The 22,613-nt window shown below is 45.5% G+C and overlaps 1 protein-coding gene across 1 annotated transcript in view; it reads left to right on the plus strand.

Annotated features, from left to right (window-relative positions):
- Positions 1-324: 324 nt before the first annotated feature.
- Positions 325-22,613, plus strand: part of p3h2 (prolyl 3-hydroxylase 2) — a 66,907-nt gene continuing 44,618 nt past the window's right edge. Inside the window, 1 exon segment of the mRNA XM_084311530.1 lies at positions 325-1,040. Within this exon segment, the coding sequence (XP_084167656.1) occupies positions 588-1,040 (453 nt within the window). The 5' untranslated portion in view covers positions 325-587.

Here is a 22,613-nt window from a genome sequence, read left to right on the forward strand (position 1 = left end):
GACAGGACTCTTCTAGAAAGTACCTCCATTACAATCCTATTGTGGAACATAATAGAGTTAGAGTATGACATATTCTTTAGCATTAAATGCCCAGTCAAATGTATATGTCCTTACAATTAAAGCCAATACTATTTTGGAATAACTGAATACTTTGCTTTTATACATGCAACATTAAATTCAACTAAAGTCACATTTTGAAACTTCAACCATTTCTGTATCTTGTATTTGTTAACAAACAGGAGTCTGAGAGGTATTATTACCAGAAGAGCGAGCGTGTTTATTATTATTATTATTATTATTATGGGCCATTCATCTGTTCGAGGGGAGGAGGAGTTTGCGCAGTGAGTGAGAGTGGGGGGTCATTACAGCCCCCAGTCAGTCCAGTGCCGCCCTGCTGCTACACCATCCACCTCTGTGACCAAATGAGCTGCTTTCACACATGGAGACCTAACGGACCACATTTATGGTTTATTCTGATGTGACTTTATTATTATCACACTCCGCTCTGGACGCAGCCCTGACTGACACCACCACCACCCGCAGCTTGGAGACGATCCGCGCGTCAGGAGCAGCAGCCAGCAGCCAAGATGGATGTAAACTCTTCTTCCCCGGGCGCTCTGTTGGTGACTCTCGCCGTCTTCTTGTGCTCCTCCTCGGTCGCGTCTTCTTCCTTCCTGCAGCCCTACGACCTGCTGTACGACACCGCGGTCCAGGCGTTCTACAACAACGACTACGGCGCCGTGGTGCGCTTCATGGAGGGCGCGCTCAGCAGCTACGCGCAGGTCCGCCGCACCAAAGTGCGCTGTCGGCTGCGGTGCCAGGAGCAGCACCGGTTCGAGTCCGGCACCCCCACCGGCACCGTCTCCGGCACCGTGTCGGACCTGCGGTTCTTCGACGTGGTGCTGCGCAGGTCCTCGTGTATGAACGAGTGCATCGAGGAGATACTGGGCACGCAGTCCGTGCACAAAGTCAGCGAGGACGTGCTGCAGGACTTCCACCGGCGCATCCCCTACAACTATCTGCAGCTCGCTTATCAGAAGGTATGTAGGGGGGGGGGGGGGGGGGCGTTTTAGCATTTTTTTCCTTTTCTTCCCCAAACCAGATTCGCCTGCATGAGCCTTGAATAATGACCACCATTGTTGTTATCAACTCGGCGGGGGGGGGGGGGGGGAGCCGCGTCCCCCAAACAGCTGTTGGTGCTGCCGAGCGACGTGACGCACAGCTGGTGAGTGACGGAAAGACTGGTTTCACCCTTTCACTGCCACACGACAGAAGGTTAACCCTTTCACTGCGACAATACACAGAAGGTTAACCCTTTCACTGCCACACGACAGAAGGTTAACCCCCGGCCACCGTCGGTTGTGTGATAGTAAAGGGTTAACCTTCTGTCGTGTGGCAGTGGAAGGGTTAACCGGCTGTCGTGTGGCAGTGAAAGGGTTAACCTTCTGTTTATTGTCTCAGTGAAAGGGTTAACCGGCTGTCATGTGGCAGTGAAAGGGTTAACCTTCTGTGTATTGTTGTCGCAGTGAAAGGGTTAACCGGCTGTCGTGTGGCAGTGAAAGGTTTAACCGTCTGTGTATTGTCTCAGTGAAAGGGTTAACCGGCTGTCGTGTGTGGCAGTGAAAGGGTTAACCGGCTGTCGTGTGGCAGTGAAAGGGTTAACCTTCTGTGTATTGTCGCAGTGAAAGGGTTAACCGGCTGTCGTGTGTGGCAGTGAAAGGGTTATTAACCTTCTGTGTATTGTTGTCGCAGTGAAAGGGTTAACCGGCTGTCGTGTGTGGCAGTGAAAGGGTTAACCTTATGTTTATTGTCTCAGTGAAAGGGTTAACCGGCTGTCGTGTGTGGCAGTGAAAGGGTTAACCGTCTGTGTATTGTCAGTGAAAGGGTTAACCGGCTGTCGTGTGGCAGTGAAAGGGTTATTAACCTTCTGTGTATTGTTGTCGCAGTGAAAGGGTTAACCGGCTGTCGTGTGTGGCAGTGAAAGGGTTAACCTTATGTTTATTGTCTCAGTGAAAGGGTTAACCGGCTGTCATGTGGCAGTGAAAGGGTTAACCTTATGTTTATTGTCTCAGTGAAAGGGTTAACCGGCTGTCATGTGGCAGTGAAAGGGTTAACCTTCTGTTTATTGTCTCAGTGAAAGGGTTAACCTCTGTGTATTGTTGTCGCAGTGAAAGGGTTAACCGGCTGTCGTGTGGCAGTGAAAGGGTTAACCTTCTGTGTATTGTCGCAGTGAAAGGGTTAACCGGCTGTCGTGTGGCAGTGAAAGGGTTAACCTTCTGTGTATTGTTGTCGCAGTGAAAGGGTTTAAGTTGCGTACAGTGCTGCCAAATATAAATGCATTGCTGTATAGATAAGACAATGTCAGGCTCTCACACATCATGCACACGCACACAAAACCATACAGGCTTTTGTCATCAATGAGTCATGTCTCCATTCATACATTTTCCAGACAAGGGCCCATGATGATGCAGCAACCAAATCAAAGCAGGTATTCGACTTAACACGCACAGTCTGTGCACTTGTTTTCAATTCCAGAGGACTTCATGCTTCTCCTTTTTTTGTATTATAACTGGCTGTGGGCTTGTGTCTCATCGCATGCTTCAACAAATGTTTTTCTCTGTGTTTTGGATGATAGTAGCAGCACTCTTTCTTAATTTGTCGCTAAGTCATTCCACATTCACAGTAGTGTTACCGCAGTTCCCAGGAGGATGCGAAGAAATAAAAGCACACTTTGAGAAGGACCAGCATCCTGGGTAATAGCCGGGTAATAAAACACTAAAAGTGCTGTCGTTTTGTTTTTATTGTTGTTATAATATGTCAAATAGCCCACATTCCGACGGCCATCACAGATTTTAGATTAGAGAGTCACTTTATATTTTATAGATATATACTTTAGTAGAACCTGTCAAGTTTAATCAGTCTTACGTCTGTCTAAAGTAATATACTGTACAAGTAACATAGTGACACTGGCACACTGCTGTCCTTTAGCTGTCAACGCCACCATTCCTCTCAGGTGTCAGGCTCCTCATTCACTTACATTCATTTTGGGGACATAGTCTAAATATCATACTTCTCAACAAACGACTGCTGTACAGATTTCAATAAAACAAAACAATTCTGAGTCAAAGGGTGTTTGTTTTGGCATTTGGTGTGTCTTCTTCACAGATTTATAACCTTTGCAAAATAAAAGCAGATCCGGTCAGTTTGTTGTAGATTTGAGTGTCCTGTTTATCCTGTCCTGTAATGTTGGGGAGTAGTTACCATGGTTACCTGCTGCCTTGCTGGAAGACAAGTTCTGTGAATATTTGAGGCAGGATGGCCTAGAGCTAAAGAGGCGGCGCCGGCTAGTGACCGAAAGGTTGCTGGTTCAATTTCCGCCACTGAGGAGGGTATAATTCCAACTGTGAGCTGGTGACTGAAGGGTGGCTGCCTGATCTACGATGCCCACCCCATCTCTGCCTGTGTGCCCTTGAACAAGACACTGAACCCCAAAACTACCATTGACTCAGAAAATATATTAATATAATAATATTGCTGAATAGTTTGTTTATACTTCTAAAGTATGGTATTTCGATTATTTCCTCAAAATGAATGGAAGTAAATGAGGAGCCTCACACCTGGGATGAATGGTGGCGTTGACAGCAGAGGTCACTAGTTTATTAGTAGATGACTTTAGACAGAGGTAAGACTGCTCACTTTTGAAATATCCCCTTTAACAAGCAACAAGTACAGGATACAACAAAATTAAGTTGGCAAAGGAGCAGTAATGTGCCTGTAGATGTAGAGATATATTATAGGAGCAGTAATGTGCCTGTAGAGATAGGAGCAGTAATGTGCCTGTAGAGATAGATTGTTTGCTCAGTAATAATGTGCCTGTACAGTGTAGAGATAGATAGTTTGCTCAGTAATAATGTGCCTGTAGGTGTAGAGATAGATAGTTTGCTCAGTAATAATGTGCCTGTAGGTGTAGAGATAGATAGTTTGCTCAGTAATAATGTGCCTGTAGGTGTAGAGATAGATTGTTTGCTCAGTAATAATGTGCCTGTAGGTGTAGAGATAGATAGTTTGCTCAGTAATAATGTGCCTGTAGGTGTAGAGATAGATTGTTTGCTCAGTAATAATGTGCCTGTAGGTGTAGAGATAGATAGTTTGCTCAGTAATAATGTGCCTGTAGATGTAGAGATAGATAGTTTGCTCAGTAATAATGTGCCTGTAGATGTAGAGATAGATTGTTTGCTCAGTAATAATGTGCCTGTACAGTGTAGAGATAGATAGTTTGCTCAGTAATAATGTGCCTGTAGATGTAGAGATAGATAGTTTGCTCAGTAATAATGTGCCTGTACAGTGTAGAGATAGATTGTTTGCTCAGTAATAATGTGCCTGTACAGTGTAGAGATAGATAGTTTGCTCAGTAATAATGTGCCTGTACAGTGTAGAGATAGATAGTTTGCTCAGTAATAATGTGCCTGTACAGTGTAGAGATAGATAGTTTGCTCAGTAATAATGTGCCTGTAGGTGTAGAGATAGATAGTTTGCTCAGTAATAATGTGCCTGTAGATGTAGAGATAGATAGTTTGCTCAGTAATAATGTGCCTGTAGGTGTAGAGATAGATAGTTTGCTCAGTAATAATGTGCCTGTAGATGTAGAGATAGATTGTTTGCTCAGTAATAATGTGCCTGTAGGTGTAGAGATAGATAGTTTGCTCAGTAATAATGTGCCTGTAGGTGTAGAGATAGATAGTTTGCTCAGTAATAATGTGCCTGTAGGTGTAGAGATAGATAGTTTGCTCAGTAATAATGTGCCTGTAGGTGTAGAGATAGATAGTTTGCTCAGTAATAATGTGCCTGTAGGTGTAGAGATAGATAGTTTGCTCAGTAATAATGTGCCTGTACAGTGTAGAGATAGATAGTTTGCTCAGTAATAATGTGCCTGTACAGTGTAGAGATAGATAGTTTGCTCAGTAATAATGTGCCTGTACAGTGTAGAGATAGATAGTTTGCTCAGTAATAATGTGCCTGTACAGTGTAGAGATAGATAGTTTGCTCAGTAATAATGTGCCTGTAGATGTAGAGATAGATTGTTTGCTCAGTAATAATGTGCCTGTACAGTGTAGAGATAGATAGTTTGCTCAGTAATAATGTGCCTGTAGATGTAGAGATAGATAGTTTGCTCAGTAATAATGTGCCTGTACAGTGTAGAGATAGATAGTTTGCTCAGTAATAATGTGCCTGTAGATGTAGAGATAGATAGTTTGCTCAGTAATAATGTGCCTGTAGATGTAGAGATAGATAGTTTGCTCAGTAATAATGTGCCTGTAGATGTAGAGATAGATTGTTTGCTCAGTAATAATGTGCCTGTAGATGTAGAGATAGATAGTTTGCTCAGTAATAATGTGCCTGTAGATGTAGAGATAGATAGTTTGCTCAGTAATAATGTGCCTACAGGTAGATGTAGAGATAGATAGTTTGCTCAGTAATAATGTGCCTGTAGGTGTAGAGATAGATAGTTTGCTCAGTAATAATGTGCCTGTAGGTGTAGAGATAGATTGTTTGCTCAGTAATAATGTGCCTGTAGGTGTAGAGATAGATTGTTTGCTCAGTAATAATGTGCCTGTAGGTGTAGAGATAGATTGTTTGCTCAGTAATAATGTGCCTACAGGTAGATGTAGAGATAGATTGTTTGCTCAGTAACATGGGTCTTCCAGTAATGTGCCTGTACAGTGTAGAGATAGATTGTTTGCTCAGTAACATGGGTCTTCCAGTAATGTGCCTGTACAGTGTAGAGATAGATTGTTTGCTCAGTAAAGATGTTCAGTCCAAATTTGCTTACTGCACTGGCAGATTATTTGACTCGTTCTCTCTCCCGATTGGATGAAGCTGGAACGGGGATACCACCAGAACATTTATTTCCCATCTACTGCAGAGCGGAGAGACTGGGAGACCCACGTTACTGACCAAACACCTCATATCAGTGACGGCTGTCGTTGTGGAATGTAGAGTTATTATTTTAACACGTAGACGACCACTTGTTTTTAACAGAAAAACACCATTTACAGCACCTTTTAAGTGGGTCTGTGGTTTCTGTTGCATAATAACATGCACATTTGTGTATTCAGGAAACTCCCCAATTCTCTCTTTTACTGGCACATCAAAGGCTTTCCAGGATCAGTTCTCCTCGAGGTCCATCTTTTGGCCGGCGAGACGAGCGTGGGAACCGTCTGAGAGACAGACAGACAGACAGACAGTCCGGTGCGACGAGGGTGGGAACCGTCTGAGAGACAGGCAGACAGACAGTCCGGTGCGACGAGGGTGGGAACCGTCTGAGAGACAGACAGACAGACAGACAGTCCGGTGAGACGAGCGTGGGAACCGTCTGAGAGACAGACAGACAGACAGTCCGGTGCGACGAGGGTGGGAACCGTCTGAGAGACAGACAGACAGACAGTCCGGTGCGACGAGGGTGGGAACCGTCTGAGAGACAGACAGACAGACAGTCCGGTGCGACGAGGGTGGGAACCGTCTGAGAGACAGACAGACAGACAGACAGTCCGGTGCGACGAGGGTGGGAACCGTCTGAGAGACAGACAGGCAGACAGACAGTCCGGTGAGACGAGCGTGGGAACCGTCTGAGAGACAGACAGACAGACAGACAGTCCGGTGCGACGAGGGTGGGAACCGTCTGAGAGACAGACAGGCAGACAGACAGTCCGGTGAGACGAGCGTGGGAACCGTCTGAGAGACAGACAGACAGACAGTCCGGTGAGACGAGGGTGGGAACCGTCTGAGAGACAGACAGACAGACAGTCCGGTGCGACGAGGGTGGGAACCGTCTGAGAGACAGACAGACAGACAGTCCGGTGAGACGAGCGTGGGAACCGTCTGAGAGACAGACAGACAGACAGACAGACAGTCCGGTGAGACGAGGGTGGGAACCGTCTGAGAGACAGACAGGCAGACAGACAGTCCGGTGAGACGAGGGTGGGAACCGTCTGAGAGACAGACAGGCAGACAGACAGTCCGGTGAGACGAGGGTGGGAACCGTCTGAGAGACAGACAGACAGACAGACAGACAGTCCGGTGAGACGAGGGTGGGAACCGTCTGAGAGACAGACAGGCAGACAGACAGTCCGGTGTGACGAGGGTGGGAACCGTCTGAGAGACAGACAGGCAGACAGACAGTCCGGTGCGACGAGGGTGGGTCCGGAGAGCTCTTTGACTAGAGCTGGGAACCTCCCCCCTCCCCCCCTCGAAGGCAGGTCCATCATGTGACATCTGTCATTTTCCAAAGATAATGGGGGTCATTGATAAAGCTGCCGTGACGTCATGTGGGTGGTGTGAGGAGTCCACACGATGCCACGCATGCGTACTGCTCTTCTTCTGTGGTCAGTGTGAGGAGTCCACACCATGCCACGCATGCGTACTGCTCTTCTTCTGTGGTCAGTGTGAGGAGTCCACACCATGCCACGCATGCGTACTGCTCTTCTTCTGTGGTCAGTGTGAGGAGTCCACACCATGCCACGCATGCGTACTGCTCTTCTTCTGTGGTCAGTGTGAGGAGTCCACACCATGCCACGCATGCGTACTGCTCTTCTTCTGTGGTCAGTGTGAGGAGTCCACACCATGCCACGCATGCGTACTGCTCTTCTTCTGTGGTCACTGCTGTAATGCAAACAGAGCAAGGCTGGATACATTATATTTACATTTACATTTAGTCATTTAGCTGATGCTTTTATCCAAAAGCGACTTACAAGTTCTGATACAGGAAGAAGAGAGATGACAGGTGGGGAAATGAATGGGAGGCGATGATCTCACTGACAACTCAATTTGATGTCAAAACTAGCCAAATTGTTAGCCTAGCTTAGCCTAATTTTTAAATAGTAAAAAAAATATATAAAAAAGGTGAAATACAGTATGGAATCGGTATGCACCCAAGATTATAACAATCCATAAAAGTAAAAAAAAAATAAAAATAAAAAATGTCAACATGTTTCTAAGACTCTAAACATGGCAAATCTGTTACTCAATCAAATAAGCCTCCTCTACTTTTACTGGTATAAGCGATTTTTCAGATTCATTCCATTCATATCATCATAATAACCTTGTCTGCCTATTCTCCCAGAGCTGGTGACGGAGGTATAGCTAAGACGGTCCACGTCTCAGACTCCTTCCCAAGGTGGATGCCTTCTAGCCACGGCCCTTCTGTCTCTGGCAAAAACATACCATTGATTGAGCATTGATGACGGCTCATATTCAAGCAAGAAGATGCTGCTGTAAGGAGGACTGCCACATCGCTGGGACGTTGCTAGCTGGTTGCCGGGGCGGTACTACTGACGTTAGTGTTGACAAAGACAGGACAGTAATGGCTAATCCTCTATCCTGTCTACATTCTACACACAGTACACCATCTCTGGGGAGTGTAGTATCATGTATTATTATGATTTCATAGTATGTATTATTACCGTATTAATATCTGATCTAGGTATTTTCACTTAACCAGTGCCCTCTTTCTATGTTCAGCAAGGAACATTAACAGTTTCAATATTCTAGCTATAGGTTGTTTTTTTGTTTAGTTTTTTTTATCGAGGTATCGTCGAACCTATAGGGGGGGTGTGTCACCCATCTTTTTAAACCGTTTCAAACATCCCACTTTATATGAGCGCAATGGTGACCTTTGAACTCTCCGGGCACACCGGCGGCATGTCTGGCGTCTTCAAAGAGCCTCGCGGCCGGCGGACACCTGGCTGGCGCTGAGGCCTGGCACCTCCTCTCGCCTCGCACCGACCCGAGACACTGTCCCGTTTCCGCTGCTAGCGAGCGAGCCAGGCGCTGACTGACCCGGTGCAGTTTTGATGACACACACACACACACACACACACGCACACGCACACACACACACACACACACACACTCACACAGCGGCCACAGTGAGAACCACATCACTGTCCGTCTGTATTGCAGGCAAAGACCACTCTTTCCTCTTCTCTCCGGATCGGCCCAAAGCGTCATCATCATGGGTCGCGGACGACGATACCCTCATGAAAGGACAAGGCCTCTGTCTAGACGACGTTCCGTCTTGGCATGATGAAAGGCTTCTTGCCCCGGCCCTGTAAATATTACTCATCTGCGCGCGGCGAAGGGAATATGATTTTTTTTTCTTTTACACCAGCAGCATCTGTTTGCTTAAGTAGTAGCATGTGACATTTTTTACACCACGCTCAAAACGAAGCAGCAACTTAAAAGCACCGAAGTGTTTCCACCGGATTTGTTTTCGGCCGCTCCCCTCCACAACCCCCCCCTGTCCCTCACACCCCCCCCCTGTCCCTCACACCCCCCCCCTGTCCCCCGCACCGCCACTGCGTGTCTCCCTACACGTTGACGTCTTTATGAACTGACTACATGGCACCACTTCAAGGCTGAGAGTCGGTGCCTGTGTTGACCTTACCTCAGGTAGGGAGCAGGAGTTCTAAGGTATTCCTGCTGGACCGCGTGTGTGAGTGTGTGTGTGTGCATTTGGCTGTGTGTGTGTGTGTGTGTGTGTGTGTGTGTGTGTGTGTGTTGGGGTGGGGGGCGCGTGGTGGTGTTTGTGAAAATAAATAGCATTCCTCCAGTATTTAACATTCCAGCGCCACACACACGCCCCTCCGCTGGTATAAAGCCTCCATTGGGCCGGGCAGCGCGGGCAGCGGAGGGCCCACAAGACACCGACTGTTCCCCGGCCGTCGGCCTCGTGCGCATGTGCCCAGTTCGGCCCATCATTTAGCCGGCCGGGCAAATATTGTGCTTTCCTGTTGTGGCCTGTTTGCTTTGCTAAAAAGGAGAGACACGCCACCTTGTGCTGCGAGGCATTAAAGAGAGATTCCTGTAGCTGCCAGTGGTTTGGCCCCAGGTAGCCCTCAGCGGTGTTGTAGTGATGTGACGTTCACGGAACGATTCGATTCTTTTGAACGCCGGCTCTTTTGGTACAAAACGAAGGAAACCGAGTCGTACTTTGTGTGTGTGGGAGCCGTGACACATTTCCGGGGGGCGGAATTCCAAAAACGACAACAACATTCACTTTTACTCTAGCGTAAAAAAACTGAGTTTTCTTTTCATCCGAAATTGCAACCATTGCAACAATGAGCTGCATGATTCATTTACAATAACATTTCCCCTTCTGCCTTCTCTAAGGATATAAAAAATACTTTCTTTTAAAGGAATTGTTGACGCTTTTGGGCACAGGATATGGTCGAGGACAGATGACTTGATTGACCGACGTCTTGTCAACCTTAACCTTCTGTAGTGTGGTAGTGAAAGGGTTATTAACCCTTTGTCGTGTGGCAGTGAAATGGTTAACCTTCTGTATTGTCACAGTGAAAGGGTTAACCGCTTGGTAGTGAAAGGGTTAATGTAGACCTATATCTTCATTAAAATGTTGGTGGACCATAACCCTTTCACTGCCACACGACAGAAGGATCCGCGGAGCTAATGATGCTAATGATGGAGCATCACCGTCGTTTGTGTGATAGTAAAGGGCTAACCTTCTGTAGTGTCACAGTGAAAGGGTTAACCGGCTGTCGTGTGGCAGTGCAAGGGTTAAGGTCCACCAACATTTTAATGAAGATAAACTATCGTCGTATAAAAATCATCCTAGTGATTATTCCGCTGATAAACACTTAAACACTACACTTGTGTGTTTTATGAGACCAGAGTCGTACCTGTCTAACCACATACTAGTAATAATAACCCCATTGCTTTAAATGTATGCACACTTCAAAGTGTTAAAAATCTTCTGATATGAAATTAAATGAATAGTTAACGATTTCATAAAATGTTCTACGCTGTGAACTGTGAACATTTGCATGCTAATATTGATGAGAAAATGATGATTAGTTGACTGACGACGAATGAAAAACCCTTTTCATAATGACAAACACAAGGGATATCAGGGGGTATATTGGTGGGACTTCACTGGCTACACGCAGGTTGCAGCACTGGTATGTTTTTATATATAAGGCTGTTCTTGGTAAACCTCCATGGTACATCAGTTCCAAGCTTGAATCACTTCAAAACTCGCTCAACCTCAGATCCAGCACCTGGATGCGTTTTAAAATACCTCCCCTGCGGACTGAGGCAAGTAAAATACGCCTATTTTATTTTGGTCCTTGGGTCTGGAATGACCTCCAGTCACGTCTCAAATTGGCCTCTCTGATCTCCTTGTATTGTTTTAAACAAAAAAGATCGGAAATCCTCTCCACCTGCTGCTCCTGTTTTGACGTTGAATACAAATTATTGGTTGATTGCTATTGTTTTATTGTGTTTGTATTTTTTTTTAACTGAATTTGACTTTTCATTTAAAATATCGGTTGTATGGTAGTCTAAGTCTACTGTATGTGTAATTGTGTATTGTGTCTTGTTATGTATGTTTTGTCCTAATTTGTGCTTGCCTTCTTGGCCAGATCACCCTTGAAAAAGAGACCTCGGTTTCTGGTTAAATAAAGGTTTGATGATGATATATCTGTCTTGGTTTGAATGAGTGACGGATGACATTGTGTATATTGTGGTTTCCAATATGTGTGGCTGTCCCCGTCTCCCAGCCATGTCATTAAAAGGTGATCATTGTGAAGGAGTTGACTAATTGGTCACTGGGGTCTTGTTTGAATGTTTCAGTTGATTACAGTGGTCGTTTTTTAATGTCGCATCATACTACTACCATTCACAAGTATTTTGATCTATAGATTTAGAGGATAATAATAATAATGTTCGAAAATGCAGTTTTACAGATTTGTCGACTGAATCAATGAATCAATTCGTCGGCGCCCCTGTTCTTCTTGGAAAGCCGTCTCGTTCAATTTCATCTTTTGTAACAGTGAACAACTGTGTTTATTATTCTATTACAATGTGGTGGGCTGCCTGTTGTCGCTCACCTACTAAATAGAATCCTCCCCCGTTCTGTGATTACAATTCAAAGAGAATGATGGTGAAATTTAAACCCGCCTCCTTGATTGTGTGGCGTTTGTTTGAAGTAGGCTGAGTCGAGTCGATGATGGTGGGTGGTGGCCGTAGCTGTAGCTGGCGGGAGTAGGGGGGGGGGGGGGTTGGGTGATTACAATGTCTTTGTTTGCATAGTAGTGCGTTGCTGTCATGGATTGTGCATCTGTTTGGTTCAAAGCGCAGGCTTGATACAAACGGCCGACCGTAATGAAACAGACCCACAGGGTGTGTCGGGGAGATGTCTGGTTCCAGTTTGAGATCCTCGTCTACTTGAACCCCCGGCTGGGAATGTTGGAAGTGCTGCACCTTTAGAATGGAAAAGAAAGATCTCTGTCACTGGTCCCACGTTCCTAAAACTTGCCGTGTCTTCCTAGCCGTATGTGTGTGTGTCTGCGTGTGTGTGTGTGTGTGTGTGATATGGGGAGGGGGGGGCAGATGCTGTAATTGTCATCTGGAGCTGTTAGAAGCGGCTTGGCAGAGTGCAGACAGAGGGAGATGGAGCACTGGCTTAGTATTATTCATAGTAAACAGAAATGCTCTTGCCACAGGTTGTTGTCTGAGAAGATCCATGTGTTTGGATTTATATTTCTGAAGCCTTTGATGGGATTCGATTATTATTACTAACAAAGGGACCAGGTAGATTGTGGTTAGAAGGTTCTAGAAACGTCCTCTCTCTCTCTCCTCTCTTTAGGTTTTAGTGACCCAACCCATCCTGGACGCGTCTATTCTTAACCCAACGCATGTTTGCTTCCGCGTTCGCGTTTTGCGAATCTGATTGGCCACTGCCGTTTCTGGTCATGCGAGTCGCGACATGTGCGCCCAATCGCGTGACGCGCCCATTTCCGCCTCGACCAGCAGCAAACTACCTAACGCCTACGATCCACACTCTAACCTTAACCAACTTCAAAAGAGTGCCTAAGCTTAACCGGCGAAAGAACTTGCCGTCACACGATTGGCGTGACCAGAAACGTCAGTGGCCAATCAGAGCGCGAACGCGGAAGCAAACATGCGTTGGGATAAGAGTTTAGGCTTCCCGGACACCGTTTGTCCCCCTCCTCCCCTCCCCTCCCCCATCTGGAAGAAGAAACAGGACAATCAAAAGCAGGACAAAAAGACTAGAAAACAAGCTTCTTTTCCAAGAGCTGTAACCTCTGTTTACCCTCCGCTGCCAAACACTGGAACAAACGGACTGCTGTGAGCAATAATCCCACAGACCCACACACGCGCGCACACACACACACACACACAGACATTCATTGCACTACACACTTTACATACTTTCCAAAAGACTATCATATTGCACATATCACAGTATTGCACATACCGCTCCATATGCCGCTACTTTATTACCACTACCGTGGTGTTTAGGTCAGTGGTTCTCGAAGTGGGGTCTGGGGGCCCGCAGGTCTCGAAATGTATGATGTCGACATTTTCTTTAATGCAAATTTCATTTAATCATACGCTTGAAGGGGAATTCTACTCTCGGGTCTAGTATTTAGAAAAGTTGCTTTACTGTATAGAGTAAAATGAGCTAGCTAGTACTACATATGCTCCAGCTTCCTGCTTTACAAAGGACTACGCAAAAAAGGACGGGATTCAATTCAAGGACTTTCAATTGCCGTGAAAGCGGAGGACTTGCAATTCGACATTGTTTTTCTCAAGGCCTAGAAATGTATCACCGTATTGATTAATTATTATGGGGGAAAGTGTCACAATGTCGTGCTGTATATTTTTATATATATAAAGGGAAATAAGGAAGATGTTTAAGCAACACTGGGTCAAAGGTCATACATATATGAATCTATACTCATGCAGCCTGCCTTTATTGGCTCAGGGAGTGTGACCTATTAAACAAAAGCATCTTTGTTAGCTTTGACAATTACACAAAGTGGCTTCGGCTAAAGAAATAAATACAAATTGAAATGGCACGTCATCAAAGTCCTCTTTGAGCGCCACACCTGCCCTTCCATGGTCGCTACACTCTCCGGGCACCTGTCGCTCTTTGCCCCATGGAGACGGCGGAGACACTGTGGCACACTGGCTGTTACCAAAGGCTTCTTCTGCATGACTGGACCTGAGCGGATAACGGGACCGCAGGAATGTGGGTGGGGGGTACCCTGCAGCCGCGCGAGCATCATCGACACAGCGCTCTCACTCTGTACCCTGCAGCCGCGCGAGCGTCATCGACACAGCGCTCTCACTCTGTACCCTGCAGCCGCGCGAGCGTCATCGACACAGCGCTCTCACTCTGTACCCTGCAGCCGCGCGAGCTTCATCGACACAGCGCTCTCACTCTGTACCCTGCAGCCGCGCGAGCGTCATCGACACAGCGCTCTCACTCTGTACCCTGCAGCCGCGCGAGCTTCATCGACACAGCGCTCTCACTCTGTACCCTGCAGCCGCGCGAGCGTCATCGACACAGCGCTCTCACTCTGTACCCTGCAGCCGCGTGAGCGTCATCGACACAGCGCTCTCACTCTGTACCCTGCAGCCGCGTGAGCGTCATCGACACAGCGCTCTCACTCTGATGATAACGATTAGAAGGAGAGAGGAGACGGGAGGTTTGTCGAGGATACACTTGTGCGCTTTGTGAGATGAGATCGTACGCAGATTGCGGTGGGAGAGTCTTAAGTAACGCCGGGAGGAGACTCGTCTCAAGCGCTTGGCTTCCTCTCTCAGACGGTGTCAAAACAAGGACCCGCGCGGCCCGCCGGCCAGGTTTAGGAGCTGACAACAACCAGGCGTCGATTCCAAACCCCTCGCTTGATTACCGCTTAATAGAGAGGGATTTTAAACAAATGACTGCATTCCCATCATATTCCTAATTCGTGGACGAGCCCAATATCTCTTGTCGCGACTTGCGAGACCAAATAAAAGGATTTGGATGGAGGTTCGGTGACCTTTAACAACCAGCTGGTGGACGTGATCTTGGCAGGGAGCTGAGCAGTTGTTGTTGCGGCTGCTGCTGTAGATTTGTGGTGTGTGTGTATGTGCATTTGTGTGTGTGTGTGTGTTAGGGCTGCACGATTAATCGAAAAAAAATATCGCGATCTCGATTCATAGACCTATGCGATGCGATCTCATTTCTAAATTATGACGATTGATTTTTTTTTTAATAATACAAATCTTTTTACCTTTTTTAAATGACGATTCTGACTTGAGTTATTCTGTATGTTACAAGAGACTTTTTAAGTTTAAGTCAATCACTTTCATATATGTTATGTTTAAGTTTAAGTCAAGCACTTTCATATATGTTATGTTGTCTGTTTAAGAAAGAGTGCAATAAATGATTTTATTGAAAAAATAAGAATCGTGTGAGAGAATCGTGATCTCAATTCTTAGAGAGAAAAATCGTGATTCACATTTGAGCAAGAATCGTGCAGCCCTAGTGTGTGTGTCTGTGTGTGCATAGGTGGGTGGGTGCATGCATGCAGGGAGTAGTGTGTTTCGTATGTGTGTAGTTGTCTTTTTTATTTGGACATTTTGCGAGTCTTTTTTCTGCCCAAAGAGGGGGAGAACTCCTGGGTGTCTGAGCGACGGAACCACGATAGTCGGAATGGAAAGTTCTGTGTTTGCCAGGCATCTGCTTGGCTGCAGAACTCCATGTTCTCTATTTGTCATCTTCTGCACACCGGATGAATGTACAGAATCTATTGGTCTTCCTTCTCTGTGAGCTCGTGGGGGAACTTTGACCTCGCAGCCGTACGTGATGATGACCTATCTTTGCCCAGATTTAGTGGGATTAGACTATATAACGTGTGTGCAGACTTCCTTTTCACATGTCCAGGCAAATCCATTGGTCTTCGTCAAGCTCGGTGTTCTCTCCTGCAAAAACAGGAAAGGGAACTTTTGGCCACGTTTGAGGATGTTCTGCTAAACCCAAAAGGAGATAGAGACCAAAGGGCCATATATCAGTGGATCTGACAGTTTGCTGTACATCTGACAAAGCAAGTTTCAAGTTTCTTTATTAGTCGTCATACAGAAGTACAGAATCAGAGAGTCTTCTCACGGAGAACTCATGGAGATAAGGTCTGAAAGCATAATAATCAAATCTGAATCCTGTACTATATAGTATATATATATACTGTCCTGTAATCTGCTTATTGAATCCAAAGCTTTTCAGATTCCCAAATCTGGTCATTATTAACCATTTCACTGGCACACTACAAAGGGGTTAACCTTTCACTACCACGCAACATAAGGTTAACCCTTTCACTACCACACTAAGTAGTGAAAGGTAGTGAAAGGGTTAACATTCTGTAGTGTGGCAGTGAAAGGTTAACCTTCTGTAGTGTGGTAGTGAAAGGTTAACCTTCTGTAGTGTGGTAGTGAAAGGTTAACCTTCTGTAGTGTGGTAGTGAAAGGGCGTTAAGGTAAAGAACTCGAGGTGTAGAAACGAAATATTCTTTCAGCAATGTTTTTAAGTTACTGAACAATTCAGAACTTCATATCAAACGACAGAGTTGTAGAGAGAGAGAGAGAGAGAGAGAGAGAGAGAGAGAGAGAGAGAGAGAGAGAGAGAGAGAGAGAGAGAGAGAGAGAGAGAGAGAGAGAGAGAGAGAGAGAGAGAGAGAGAGAGAGAGAGAGAGAGAGAGAGAGAGAGAGAGAGAGAGAGAGAGAGAGAGAGAGAGAGAGAGAGAGAGAGAGAGAGAGGTTTGTTGAGAGGATTCGTTCACAACTCAAAGCTTAATGCATCTGGGCATTTTACTACGGTACTGGCTAACGGAACCCAACCCTTAAACATTGATGAGGGCGAAAACACAGTCTGGTCTCAGTTAACGGACTTATTCTTGGGCCATGGGTCACAGTAGGCAGAAATGGAATGGGCGTACTGTACACAGGTACAACACTTTCACCAGAATGTCGTTTTGTCCTCACGTGGCCAGTGGCCGGTGCGGTGCCCGTGTTGAATGGCCCAGTGTCTTTGGATACTAGACTAAACTCAATTTCAACATTGGCTGCTGCCTTGAGATTTATGCTCAAGGATTTGGTCCACATAAAGCACAATGTTCCTTGGGTTCTCTGAGCTATCCTATATCCACTCCGTAGCTCTTTCTGCACGGCATTGTGCTAAGCTCTCATGTTGCCTCTCTCAGCGGAGTAACTCCAGGAAGTGGAGAACTGTGGTGTTTGGGGTGGAAACTACTGAGGGGGTCGGGGTGCAGGAAGTCACATCTATTTTGGAATATTCTGGAAAAAGGAGTCAAGTCAGTAAATGGTTGTTATTCCGGCTCTTCATAATTAGGAGCTTTTGGAAGGCTACTAGTATCTTCTAATGTTTATGAGGTTTTGTTTGTTTACCTTTCTGCTGTAGACCAAGGCAGTGTTGTGTTTGTATACCATGTATTTACAATGATCACTTTGGCAAAACAAGACTCTCATCTTGGTCGAAAGAGAACGAGTGCTGTCCCCGTTAGTGGTCAGAAAATAATGATTGCAGCTTTAAATCCAAATGCTTTTGGGACGGAAGGCTGTGGTACGTGACATAATGTGGCTGCGATAGTAGTAGCAGGCAGCCTGGACTTCAGATCTGGGTACCTTGGACAAAGCAGTCTAATCTAAATATGAATAAGAAGGAAAACATTACAACGATGGACTAGTTCCAATGTGGCCTCCATGTTCAAGTTGTTTGCAGCCTGTAACACCAAAGACATAGAGCCCTCTGAGCCAGCTGACCTAACTGGAAACTGAAAGGGATGGTGGCGTAATGAATGCGCGGTCCACATTATATCCTTAGAGATGAAAAGAATACATCAGTTGAAGGTTTCTGTTTCTGTTTCTTGCTCCCTGACCCCATCTGCTGTTTCCTGTGAAATTCAATTAGAGGTGTTGATTGTTTACCGAGGCCCACTCCGCTGTGGTCAGCCTGCAGGCCCGGGGTCCCAAGGTGACGGTGTAATAAACCTGTGTGTGTTGTGTCAGGGCCGGCCTGTGGCATGAGCCAACAAAGTGCAGGCCCGGGGTCCCCCGTATTCAATATTAGACAAGAATGAATACAATTATACAGTTTTACAAAGACAATTGGATACAAGCTAAACAAAGCACACAAAAATACAAAACACAGTTGCTTGGGAGCTGTAGGTTCCTATGCATTGTGTTTGAAAGTACAGCTATTTTGGCGGGTTCCTTTCATCTGTGATTAAAGAGAGAGTAAGGGAGAGAGAGGGGCTGTTAAAGAGGTTAAGTGCCAGTAGGGCTGAGCCCAAACGAACCAGTGGAACACAGGTTACTTAACGTTACACAGGTATGTTATGCACGTTAATTAAGCTATGCACATTTAGCTTGCTAACGTTAAGATAGCAGGAGCCGTCGGCCAACAAAGATGTCGTTTCAACAAATGTATTCACAAAATGGATTATCATTCAAACGTTATTGAAGCCTCCCGTGACCAGTAAGTAGGTACTAATAACCGCAGCAATATGCGCTACGTTATATGCGTAAATGTGCCTAAAGTCAAGACTCGACAGTACTGAACCAGAAGAACGATTTAGGAGCAAATCTTTTGCATGATTAAAAACGATGGTTCGAACGTAGGTTCGAAAAACCCTGGCGAAGTTCGAATCCCAAAAACAGGTTTTGGGGACAGCACAGCAAAACACACCCAAATAAATGTTGACGTGCCTTGTAGGGGGCCCCCCCAACTAAAATTCCGCTTAGGGCCCCATAAAGGCTTGGGCCGGCCCTGTGTGCGTATGTGTATGATTGAGCTAGAGAGAGAGAGAGAGGGAGACTCTGAAAACTGTTTTCTTTTACGACAGGTCCATGCAGGTCAGGCCCACAGGATGATGAACTATAAACATAACATAATATAGAGAGCTGTCAATTTCACACCAGGGAAATGTAACATTACAGTCCGAGTTTGCCACACACTCTGGATCTCCCTACCGAGTTTAACGGCCGGCACAGAGAAGTGAACCATCTCCCAACCAGTTCTCACGTATCCTCTTGTCATATCACTGGCAAAAGGCTATTCATCCATCTCGGATCCGCAAATCCCCGGGGGGTGTTTACAAGTTCCATCCCTCAATATCCAGTGGCCTGTTCATCAGTGTTGATAGATCCCAGCTCCTTGTCTTTGTTTAACGACACACGGGTAGTATTACACCTACTTTAGTGACGGTCGTAGGAGAGCGACCCGACGCCGACCTCTGACCCCCAGCTGGCACTGACCTCTCGGCATCTTCACATCTGTTTTAGATCGAGGCCCAACCTCTGTGAATTACAACTAATGACGGCATTAACCGGTGTTTAGCCACGAGGGAATAACAGGCTGCCCTGTCCCTGCCGTTACAGCGGCGGTGGTCCTGGAGCGCATAGCGAGCGAGGCCGGAACCGAGCGCTCGGGTACAACAAGCGGCTAGCCGTGCGTTTCCTCCAGGGAGCCGATGTCATCTGCAACCAATCGGGAGGCCATTCTCGGTGGACGCAGGGTCAGATGATGTTATGCTAAGAAGACACATGCTACTGGATTCAATTTTGAGGATAAGGGCTTGTATTACCGTAGCTGATGAATGTTAGTCATACTGTATGCGGTTACCTAGCTAGACGCTGCAGCTTTGACCCGTGAAGTTATTTCTGAATCCTCCCTTGTCCTCTTGATTGATGCGCAATAATCATTGAGAGGGAGTGCTATACCCGGATATTTTGGCACCACTGTGATGCGTTTGGAAGCCAAGTGTCGTAGACCAGTGCTAAAATCACAGTATAACACAAGCATGAATGTGTTATTATATTTCTATTATGCCACAGTTTGATCATCAATTATATTAACAACAAGAAATGCTATTTTACTGTTGGAAGTATAATAGTAAAGAAAAGGTGTTGTTAGAGTACAAGTGCATTATCAGGAGATTTCAGCACTGTTGGAAATGTTGCTCTGCCAAAATGTTGCAGAGCTTTTATCCCTGTAGGTCAAAAGTCGGTGAAAGAATATTTGGGAAAGACTAACCCTAACCCTATTTCTAAAAATCCCCCAAGACTGCTATCTCATGCATTAAAGCATTCCGTCTCCAGACGGATTTCCGTCAATTTGATTGGGGAGATCCGTCCATTTGATTCGCAGTCTGACGGAAGTATTTGCATGATTTGTAGATGCATACAGATTGAAACAAAATTGAGCCAATCAGAGGCGCCAAATATGGAAAAGGGCTTTTTTTTCCTATCGCGCCAAGCAGTCATCATCACTCAGCGACTCGAGAGACAGGTCGCCTTTTTTGCAGCCTCACGCGTCAACTGCTTGTTTACCAACGTCACAGCCACCACGCTGCTTGCACTCGCTGCTATATACCGATTAGCTAACGTTAGCTTAATAGCGTCTGTTAAATGGAAGGAGTAAGCCGGCCACTAAAAAGAGAACCCACCGCGGGGTTCTCAGATGAAAAGGATCAGCGGGACCACCTAACAAAAAGTTTCGAGAGGAGAGGACGTTTGAAGAGACTGGCTAGGCAGCGCTACTGGGGGCTGTAGTGGTGAGTTAACTTGTTCCGTGTGCCGCAACGATGTCAAAAAGAAAAACAGAAACAACACGTTTGTCATTGTCGTGTTACTTCACAGTACAATATGTGAGTCCCCTGCTGTGGTTGTGAGTATACGTTTATTAGCTTAACTCCGTAGCAACATCACACAGGTAGGCCTGCCACGATAACAAATTTTGCTGGGCGATTAATTGCCCCCGAAAATATCGCGATAAGCGATATTATTGCGACCGGTTAAAAAAAAATTTGAGAAATTTATTTCCCAAAACTTTTATTTTGAAGCCCACCGCTCCGTCTTTTCCGGTTTAAGACTTTTATTTTGAAGCCCACCGACCGGACCGGAAGTATTGTTGCGACTATCCTAGCCGACAACTTGTCTCGTCTGGTTGTGTTTTTTAGTTTTAACGTTAGCTACTAACGTTAGATGCAGCTACTACAGGCAATCAACGATGAGGACGCGTCAAAGCCGTATATAATAGAATAGCTGTGGTGCGTAGGCACTGCAGCACGACTCGAAAACGACCCGTTATAATAAATTAATTCATGTTTAACTTGTCCCCGTCTCCAGTGCTTTGACTAGCCCCACCCGTTCATTGTAAACAATGATGCATGTAATTGTATTAACGTTATTCTGTGTTATTCTAACGTTACACTACAAATAACGCTACTTGGTTAAAAGGAGCAACACTATTGAGAAATGTAGGTAAGCTAAATATGTGGCGTTGCTACTGCCCCACGGAGCAGTAGCAATATGAATTGCTACTGAATTGAAAATGGGGGACCCTGATGGAAACAAGACAAACGTCTTTCTCAGGTCTGCATCCCCTTAACAATTGTATGTATTGAGCCGTACTGTATTGTACCCATTCTGCAATCTGTTAAATAAAGTTTTCATTCATTCATTCATTCATTCCCGTGCTGTGCTCTGTAGTAACGCCAGCGGCCAACCCACACGGAGAGTGACTGACAAGGGGCACTGGTTCCGCCTCATTAAAACAAACGCGCAAATAGCAATTAATCGCGCCCGTCAAAATCATTGCATTCATTTTAATTATCGCGGCAATTAATCGATTTATTGCTTATCGCGGCAGGCCTACACACAGGTGTATCTGTAGACAGTCTCCTCCCCACCGTATATATTCTCTCTGTCAGGATCTATGGGTAACATTACTGTATATTTGCATATCGTATATGTCACAAATGTAACAGTACTATATACCTGTAGTATGTCCCTATGCCATAAATGTCATGATGTCAATGTCATGCATGTCATAAATGTCACTGAATTGAAAATGGGGGACCCTGATGATGTAAACAAGACAAACGTCTTTCTCTGGTCTGCATCCCCTTAACAATTGTGTGTATTGAGCCATACTGTATTGTACCCATTCTGCAATCGGTTAAATATTGATTGATTGTTATAACGGATTGCAGAATGGGTACAATACAGTACAGCTCAATACACACAATTGTCAAGGGGTTGCAGACCAGAGAAAGACTTTCCTCTTTACATCAGGGTCCCCCATTTTCAATTCATCATAACATATATGACATACATGACATACAGATAGATAATACTGCTACATCTATACATTTATGACGTACCAGATTTACACAGTATTGTTTGTGATACAATAAGAGTCTAAAAAAGAGAGCATATACATTTGACGAAGAAACTGTACATTGGAGGAGGTTGGGTGGAGGGGGGGGGGGACTGTACATTGGAGGTGGTTGGGGAGGGAAGGGTTGGGTAGGCGGGGTGGGGGGGTAACTGTACATTGGATTATCGACGAAACCGAAACAAGTAGGCTCCCTTAAAACGCCAACGCTATTAAAAAGAAATACAGTGGAGGTTAAAATAAGAATATGACTTGGCCTGAAAAAAATGTCAGTCAGGAGATTTTTTTTTGCTTTAATCCCTGCTATCTGTGACTGATTGGTTATTCTACTCTCATTTTGTGGCTGTGTCAAAGCTCTGACCTTCGCAGGTTTTAATTTAACAGGGTGATTGATGTATGTATTGATGTGTGTGCATGTTGACACCAGGCGTTACATCAGAGGTTCTGGGCTAGATGTCCTTGAAGAACCCTGCCTGTAAATCTTCCCAGAGGATAAGAGGAGTGTATCATCTGCATAATGTAAGAGCGGGGGACAGTTTCATAATCTGTG

The sequence above is a fragment of the Notolepis coatsorum genome (genome assembly GCF_963971535.1).
Source record: "Notolepis coatsorum genome assembly, chromosome: 3".
Classification (NCBI taxonomy): Eukaryota; Metazoa; Chordata; class Actinopteri; order Aulopiformes; family Paralepididae; genus Notolepis; species Notolepis coatsorum.